General features: G+C 46.7%; 1 protein-coding gene and 1 long non-coding RNA gene across 2 annotated transcripts; both read right to left on the minus strand.

Annotated features, from left to right (window-relative positions):
• Positions 1–760: 760 nt before the first annotated feature.
• LOC126531493 (acetylcholinesterase-like) lies at positions 761–6,064 on the minus strand. Its single transcript, XM_050179033.3, has 3 exons — positions 5,740–6,064; positions 2,351–3,850; positions 761–924 (listed from the first exon to the last, which is right to left on the minus strand). Exons 2-3 carry the CDS (start codon positions 3,838–3,840, stop codon positions 777–779), a joined length of 1,638 nt encoding a protein of 545 aa, XP_050034990.1. The 5' UTR covers positions 3,841–3,850; positions 5,740–6,064; the 3' UTR covers positions 761–776.
• Positions 6,065–7,357: 1,293 nt separating this feature from the next.
• Positions 7,358–8,939, minus strand: LOC129385122 (uncharacterized). The gene is made up of 2 exons (XR_008612701.2): positions 8,781–8,939; positions 7,358–7,526 (listed from the first exon to the last, which is right to left on the minus strand). It is a non-coding gene; the product is annotated as an uncharacterized lncRNA (long non-coding RNA).
• Between the last annotated feature and the right edge of the window lie 394 nt (positions 8,940–9,333).

Raw genomic sequence — 9,333 nt, forward strand, 5'->3', positions numbered from 1 at the left:
TTACATACTGTAAAGGTTTTGTTTGGCACTTGTGCTGCTCGCACAGTAGGTGAGGTCCACACACCAGCTTCGTCCTAACGCCTTTATATTTAGTTCACTTTAATTGGTGACTACAGACTAGATACGAAACCCGATAGTTTCTTCATGAATGAGCTTTCTGAAAGTTTATCATCAGAATGTTGAACTTGCTTTGACCATTGCGCATCCCTCTTTCTATGTGATCATCATTCCTCATCACGCCTTTATGTCCCCGTTCCCCTTCCCCCTCCCCCTATGCAGAGTAGCAGGCTAGAGCGCGTTAGCTCAGGCCGACCTCTCTGCCTTCTTTCAAATAAATTATGGCCTTTGGGTTTTTAATACGAACTGTATAAATTTGCGTTACTAGCACAAGCTTTGGTGAACGATGCTACAGCAGATGTGTGAGAGAGAGAGAGAGAGAGAGAGAGAGGGAAAAGGGGAAGGGCTGCGAAGTTAATCATTGAAAGTATTTTGACGTGCTACTGTCACTGGCGAAATTAATGTAAAGGAAAAGGAAAGGAGAAAGATGTGTAGCGAAACAAACATTGACGCACAAAAATCTGAGGTGGCCGACATCACTGCGAAATCATATTTTCCAGGACCGCTGACTGTAGGAAGCAAACTAGTACTCTGCTGGCCTCAGGAGCTCAGAAGTCTGTTTGACGATTGCTCTATTAGTCTATTTTTTCAAAGTTCATACCCAGCAAGCATCAACAGTAGTGTTTTAAAGAAATCAAACACCCACACAGACATTTTTTTTATTGATCAGGTAGTAGGTTCTGCCAAAAGTCACACGTGGATTCAAGGAAGTGCTTTTCCTGGATAGTACTTCCGTTCCGTATGTGCAGGTACTGCCCCATTTCATCAAATGTTGGCCATTTAGTGTCACCTGTTACCTCTGGGACCCTGCGAAAATACAACGAACGCACACGAAAGCGTTAAAATTGCGGCAAAGTTGTGAACTACACGTAAAGGTGACTGAGCGTAGTGTCTTGAAATTGGCAGTTCATCAGGCGTGACTTGATGATTGTGTACCAAAAATAACCTAACATTTCGGCTACGGTGAACACAATACTTGCATAATATGCGTGACATGCTGGTGATGCTTCTGAGAAAACCGGTGCACTTGAAAGATTACATAGTAAATGTGTCATTCACTATTGTTTCATTGATAATATGCAGATACCTGCATTAATATCACATAGAGAGAAAAAGAAGTGGGATTTCTAAAAATGGTTGCCTGAAAGGGACGCCACGCGCATCATTCGCCGCATTTCGCTAGGAAACATGCAAACATACCAACATGAAACATGAAAACCTAAAATGCCTATGTAGTAATCGTAGCACGTTTGAACGTTTTGTTTCGGTCACCATGTCTCTCTCTCTCTCAAACACACACACAAACACACACAAACACACACACACACACACACACACACACACACACACACACACACACACACACACACACACACACACACACACACACACACACACACACACACACACACACACACACACACACACACACACACACACACACACACACACACACACACACACACACACACACACACACACACACACACACACACACACACACACACACACACACACACACACACACACACACACACACACACACACACACACACACACACACACACACACACACACACACACACACACACACACACACACACACACACACACACACACACACACACACACACACACACACACACACACACACACACACACACACACACACACACACACACACACACACACACACACACACACACACACACACACACACACACACACACACACACACACACACACACACACACACACACACACACACACACACACACACACACACACACACACACACACACACACACACACACACACACACACACACACACACACACACACACACACACACACACACACACACACACACACACACACACACACACACACACACACACACACACACACACACACACACACAATTTTAGTCTTGCTTTCAACTTCAGTAACGGACACAGGCAAGGCCGTTGTTGGGCCAAAAATAGGTATATAGAAAAGTACTCATGGTGTCCAACAAACCCAGCGCAATATTAGAGTTCCCTAAAGAATCATTAGCGTAAATCAATAATAAATAAACTGAAGGCTCCTAATGCGATGGAGATGAGATATGATATTCGCAATACACACCACAACACGTTCTTAATTTTTTCTCGACATGGCGTTTTATGCCGCTGAGTAAGTTTATGAACTAATTGCGAAAGTTGCGAAAAGCTAAAGCTGGTTCACTCCTTACCCGGTGCGACTGAACGTCGAGACGACGTTTATCATGTTTTCGGTTGCCTTGACATCTGCCTCCGAAGGACGGCCGCCCAGGCTGAGAGCAGAGCCCAGGCTGAACACAATGTCGTCGCTGTGCGTCGGACGAATCCACGCGGGCCAGTCGAGGAAGGACAGCTGCTCAGAGTAACGGAGAACGTGCACCGACGCATTGACAGCTGAGAGTGCGCGGGCCATGCTGAGCGCGGGGCAACCGAACAAAATGTCACCGAAGAGATCCGAAGCAGCGCGAACCACTTCGACTCCTTTCTTTGCAGTCACCGGGCCGAAGTAGCGCTCGAAGATAGGTTCGGTGTCGAAGCTCGCAATCGCACCTAGCAGTAGCTTCATTAAAACTTCCATGTTGCGTTTCGAAACGACGTCAACTCTGTCGATATTGTTGACGTTCGTGAGCAGATGCTCGATAAAGAAGTCCCCTTCCGAAGCGCAAACGCTCACCAGGACATCGCGCGCGTTGGGCGGGGCCTGATTGAGCGCTTTGCCGGGCGTTCCCGGCACGAATTCCCCACCCATTATAGGAAAGAATCCGTCCAGTCCACCTACATTGAAACTTTCCGCGGCTCTCAATATATCACCGACGTCCTTGGATCGCAAGCAGGCGACGACCTCCGTCGCGGAGAGCGCACGCGCGTCTCGATCTTTGCAGTCGAGGTAGTCTGTGAGCAAGAGCGCTCTGGTTCCCGCCTGCGATGGGCTGCTCACGAAAGCCCTGATGAATGGGCTGCCACTTTGCATGAAGGCACGCTGGAAGAGACCCGCGCTACTGGGCGACAAGAGGTGGATGCCGACTGAGATGGCTCCTGCGCTCTGGCCCATTGCGGTTATCGCGTCCGGATCACCGCCGAAGGAACGGGCGTTGTCCTTGACCCATCGCAGCGCAAGTTGCTGGTCGTAGAGGCCCATGTTGCCCGGCGCGTCTTCAGTGCCCAAATTTAGAAATCCGAAGGGTCCCAGTCTGTAGGCGACCGTGACGGCGACGAGGTCTCCTCGCACAGCGAGTTCGGACGCGTCGAAGATCTTCATGGCGATTCCTCCGACCGTGAATGCTCCGCCGTGAATGTACACGACGACGGGCCTAAGAGCAGACCCATTTGTGAGGGGTGCGAAGACGTTGAGAAAGAGGCAGTCCTCGGAAACAGGATCCGCCGCTGTTACTGCGAAGTAGCTGTTGATGCGAGCAGGAATCTGCGGACACATGGGGGGCAGCGAGGTAGCGTTCAGTACACCTTGCCAGGGCTTTTTAGGCGTCGGCTTCTTGAAGCGGTGTTCTCCGACTGGTGGCTCGGCGAAAGGTATTCCCAGGAAGGCTCGTACTCGACCAGTCGTCGTAGAACTAATGATTCCCCTGGCATCTCCAGATGTTGTGTGGATGACATTTTGCGTTTCTTGAGCTCTGCCGACCACCAGACAGCACGCAGCGAAAGGTAACGCCAAGCCGACCCACATTGTCTTTGTACTGCAAGTAAAACAAGAAATTGAGATTTACTTATAAATAAATTCCTCGATCGATTAATGACGTTTAAAGTCCTAATGCCACTGAGCTTGGTGAGAGAAACTGCATTGGGAAGCTCCGGAAATAATTTGTCTACCTGGGTTTCTCTAACGAATAAGAAACGCCTGGTACACCTCCCACGCAATGCGGCCACCGCCCCGAAAAATTGGACGGGCGCTTTTCTTTTCGGCAGCAGAACGGCCACGACGTTTTAGCCACAGCGATGGATGCAAATTGTGATTAAAAAAACGAAAACAGATCTAAAGCGTCACGGATTGCGTAATATCACTGCTGCCTTTTTGTGAACGTGGACATAACCCTTAGAGTTAGTATTTTTATAATGGATACGTATTTCCTGTGGTACTGACTAAAAATAACAACAATACTGAACGTGCTCGTTTTCATGGTGAGTGTTTCCGAAGGATATCTTTCCTTTGTCGTTTTTCTTTTTATTTTTGGTTGAGCTAGGATTCTTTACAACTGAAGCACACGGTGATGGTCTGTTTGAATTGAACTCTAGAATTCTCCATTAATCGTGACAAAACGCTAATGTATTGCAATTTCTAGAATAATTAAAGAAAAGCTTCATCACAGAGTAAGGCTCTAGCTTTCCATGAACAAAAAAAAAAAACGAATGTGGATAATGCACAACCGAAGATACAGCGCTGTTTTTTTTTTTTGTTTATAATGTAAATTTCAGTTCCCACGTACACTTTAGGCACTCTTTTGTTCCCATTGTGAAAGTTCAACGTGACAAGGACGGACGAAAGCAGAGAAACACGTTAGGATATACCGTAAGAACTTTCTCAAAACCAAGCTTTATTCGAAAGCGAAGGGAAATATGGCAGTAAACATGACGAACCCCATTACTACGCTGTGGCAGGCGACGAGCTTCGACGCGCCTTTCGACTGCGCGATACATCAAGGTTCACTTCTGCAGCGCACAAAATATCATTGGTGCCATGTCTACAAGGCACATTGTTAATGCCATGCGTGAGTTCCTGCACATATGGGACCACTTTCTTGACGCTGTCGGTGACGTAAGCTGTTGGGGCCAAATCTCACAACGCTTCTCTTTCGTAAGTGCTATTCACCATTCGCTGACCGCCTTCGGTAATGATATGTCCGACATTGGCAGGACTTTTTTCTTACGACCAATTCCAGCGTAAGAGCTTCTTGTGAATATGAACTTTTTTTTTACATGATTTTAAAAAAGAGGTTGGCACTCTTAGGTGGCGTCGGCTGCTCCTCGTGACATGTTACAAAAATAAAATAAAATAAAATAAAATAAATAAATAAATAAATAAATAAATAAATAAATAAATAAATAAATAAATAAATAAATAAAGCACAAAACGCACTAAACAGCGCGAAATTGTGTACACACATACAAAGTTTGGTGCGCCTTGTTTCTTAGGAGCCTTTGTTTTTATCTGTCGTATAACGCTCTCGCACATTCTCAATATGCCAGTAGTTGTAGCCACATGAAATCAACAAACGAGGAAGCCAAGGAACCTTTTCTTGGCTTCATATTTCGTGGAATAAAAGCAGTTGTAAGTAACAAAAAATTGAGACCGCCAATTCACATCAATTTTCAATCTCAATATAGTTAAATTTTGGAAGCCACCACTTGTCAATGCCAATAACTCGCTCGTGAAATGTGTTACGATTGCGACGACACCACGACTTATTTAAGACAGGTCTAATACATGACACAACCCATTGTGTCTTTCAGCAGCTTAAAGATTGCATACGCGTAATCGCATCAACATAAACTTTCAATAACAAGCAGCATGCGACATCTGCGCATCTAATAAATGGTATCGCTGAGGACGAGGAAGTTCAAGTCTCACCTAAGTCGGTGCGCAGAGCCTGGACAGCTGGCGCCGTGGAAAGACGATAGCCGCTTCCCACGACTCCTTCCGCGCCACTCTATCGCTGCGAGCTCTTCTTGAGCGAACCGCTGACGAGAATGTGGCGAACGCGGCCGCTGGAGGACGGAACTGACGTGGGTAAAGCTGTATCGATGGCGCCTCTACGCAGCAGCACAGCTTAATAGGTGTCGAAGTACACGGGAGGCACGCTCGTCGCAACGCGTGCGGCCTTGTGGTTCCACGCGCCACCGATCACTCGAATCTTCACGATCGGTGCCATTATTTCGCATTTATACCATGCGGTTAAGGTCGAAGCCCAAGAACAGGAAAGCGCAATACGCTAGGAGCGAGAGAGACACCCGCGCCCTTTCCTCTCTACAGGATTCGCGCTGCCCGAGCCAACGATCACACGCGCGACTGTCGTGTTGCGGGCACCGTGTGCTACGATATTGTGGATGCCTTTCGGGCCCTGCGCTCCTCTCTAGGTGCTAAGTGTGTTCTCGCCAAAGAGGCCGCGTGAATGAAGTGCCAGCTGGCGAGCATATTGGGCATTTCCTACGCTTCTCTTTCTAGAAGAAATTTTAACAGACAATCGCGCGGCGGTTCGGTATCGCCATGCATATTTGTTCGAGTGCCTTGATACTGGCCAGAAAACTGCGAACCAAGGCATCCACATTAAATAGAAAAATATGGCGGCCATATCCCCTCTCCTAAGAAACAGAGATCCCAAATGTCAGTAAAAGTGTTCGATCGTACGATACTATGCCTGTTTCAAGGTTTAGCAAACGTTATCAACAGCCTGGGTTATGAAGCCACCAACACGTGATCAGCGAGGCACACTTCTCACGACCATTCGTGTGATTAGGCAACGACACCAATGGTTCCAACACCTTTGTGCTTAGCGAGCGCCGTAAAAGCAGGCGAACGAATGGGGTTAAAAACACAAGTACCGGCACTACTTTTCGGCGCTTGTGCTGTTATCCTCAGTCGTTCACCTGGGTTCACTAAGTTGGTGTTTACACATAATCACTAAATGTACGAGCACCAAATCGCCCGGACTATCACGTCACTTTGTTCTTACGCTACTACGCTGCAAACGTCAATGGCCAGGACTAGGAACGTAAATGTGAAATTACATAGAGGGACCCGAGATACAGGTGCTGTAGTTGAATTTACCGACAGCTTAAGCCACTGTGAACTGAGAAATTGCACCAGTAAGGACATAAGTGAAGGCAAGCAATACACAGCGCCACCGTCGGCATTGACGCCTGTGCTTGTTGGACTCTTTCGGACTCATTTGAACCTTGAGAGTTTCTAGAATGCGCCTTGATTATACAGTGACCAGGAAAATAACACTCAAGGTCGGTATAGCCTTCGGTTGCTTATTGTTGAAAGTGAAAATAATAAAAGAAAATGCAAATGATCGCGGTCGCAAAAAATTAAGCGTGTAAAACGGAGGAAATGAACTTGTGGGATGTAGCTATGTTATAATAAAAGGTAGCCCATAAGAGAGGAGAACGAACAAAATTATTTTGTGCCTGCTGCATCAGCACGGTTCTTTAAAACCAGTCCCGCGCTAGGTACGCACGAAAGAAAATCAAGAGCGCATACCGACTTTTTATTCATCAGGCAGAATGTGGTGGAACAAGTTACACGCTGACTCGAGGAAATGCTTTTCCTGAAAACAGCTTCGATTTCGTATGTGCAAATATTATCCCTCTTCATCAAACCTTGGCCATTTCGTGCCGTCCGTGACCTTTGGTACGCTGAAAATAGCGACAAACACAAAATAAATGAATTAGAATTAGGTCAAGTTGGCAGAAAGGACGATGTGGAATATGTTCGAAAACTATCTGCCAGTTCCATGTGGGTAATCTCACGACAAATGATCTGGACGTGTCACTTAACCATCTCAAATTTCATAAAGTCACGGCCATTTAACACTTTGGTGACTGTAATTTCGCAATGTGTCCTAGCCAAAAAATAATTTGTCAGGTGACGCGCTTTTCAATCACGTTAAACAGGATTTTGCAAGGTAGTGTAATATAAAGTTACTTTAATATGTAACGCTTCACAATTTTGCTTGATTGATCAATTCATACACTTTAAAGTTCGAACGCAACAGTTGGACTATCAGAGACGCCGCAGTGGACGGCTGTGAACTATTGATAACCAACCGGTGATCGTGAACATTTAAAATGAGTTTAAATATAATTTTCTCTGCTGAACTTGCAATGATCTGTCTTCATAATGAAATGGCCGTAATTTCCCCTGCTAGTTCGAGTCCTGGCGACGCACATACTGCGGATGACTATGCTGTTTTTATTAAACTCAGTAGTTGATTGAATGATGAGGCATAATTTCCATAAGTAAGATCTTTGAGGGCTAGTTGGTTCATACTTAGAACTGAGGTTAAACAGCGCGAAAAAGACGAGGACACAAGGAAACAACTACCACAGACAAGCGCTGACGTGTTACTTTTCCGTAACATTTTCCGTAACACCTCGGTGATTGTGAGAAGTACGGTATAGTTGGGGCTACCGACTACTGTTGTTTACAAACAAGCACTGACAGGGAGCGTACCTCTGTCGTTGAAAGTGCTCCATCATTGCATTCTACCGGTGCTACTATATGGCGCAGAAACTTGGAGGTTAACAAGGAAGCTCGAGAACAAGTTAAGGGCTGCGCAAAGAGCAATGGAACGAAAAATGTTAGGCGTAGCGTTAAGAGACCGGAGGAAAGCGATGTGGATCACAGAGCAAACGGATACGGCCAATATTCTAGTTGACATTAGGAGAGAAAAACGAAGCTGGGCAAGCCATGAAATGCGCAGGGCAGATACCCAGGGGACCATTTGAGTTACAGAGTGGGTGCCAAGGGAATGGAAGCGCAGTCTAGGATGGCAGAAAATTAGGTGGGGTGGTGAAATTGGGAAAGCAGGCGCAAGACAGGCGTAATTGGAGGTCGCTGAGAGAGGCATTCACCCTTCATTCATTCATTCAAATAACTTTATTAAGTACCCTGTGATTTGGTGGGGTGGGCCTGGACCTCGCCTAGGTTTCGGCCAAGGGTTGTTGGCCCTTGGACGCTTCCTCGGCGGGCTGGGTGGCCCAGAGTTGGTGCTGCAGGTCCGAGTCGAGCAACGAAGACTCCCAGCGCGCGCGGAGGCTGTCGCTGTTTGAGGCTGCATCGCCGTTATTCTGTTTTATAGCCGTACATTCTCGTAGGATATGCTCCAGCGAGGCTCTACAGTCGCTATGTCTGCATGCACTTGCCAGTCGTGTATAAATCTGGGTGTATTAGGTGCATGATAGCTGGACTCGGATAGGATTCGGTCTGTAACTGCCGCCATTCGACAGACTGATTTTTGCTTAATTTTAGGTGAGGCGGCGAGAATGTGCGCCTCTGCAGTCTTTGGTGTTGTGTAATTTCGTGAAATCTGGTCATTCAGCCTTCCCACTCTCACTCGTCGTTAGTCGGTGAGGCTAACGACGAGTGCTAACGACGAGTGCAACCGAGGCTCGGTCCGTAATCTCTCGAGCCATGCGGTGCACCGCCTCATTGCTACCATCT

The sequence above is a fragment of the Dermacentor andersoni genome, chromosome 5 (genome assembly GCF_023375885.2).
Source record: "Dermacentor andersoni chromosome 5, qqDerAnde1_hic_scaffold, whole genome shotgun sequence".
In the NCBI taxonomy this organism is placed as follows: Eukaryota; Metazoa; Arthropoda; class Arachnida; order Ixodida; family Ixodidae; genus Dermacentor; species Dermacentor andersoni.

Coding starts and splice junctions, on each gene's coding strand:
- LOC126531493 (XM_050179033.3), bottom strand. CDS start 3,840: ATGTGGGTCGGCTTGGCGTTACCTTTCGCTGCGTGCTGTCTGGTGGTC. Junction 925..2,350: donor TCGACGTTCAGTCGCACCGG/GTAAGGAGTGAA, acceptor GTATTTTCGCAG/GGTCCCAGAGGTAACAGGTG.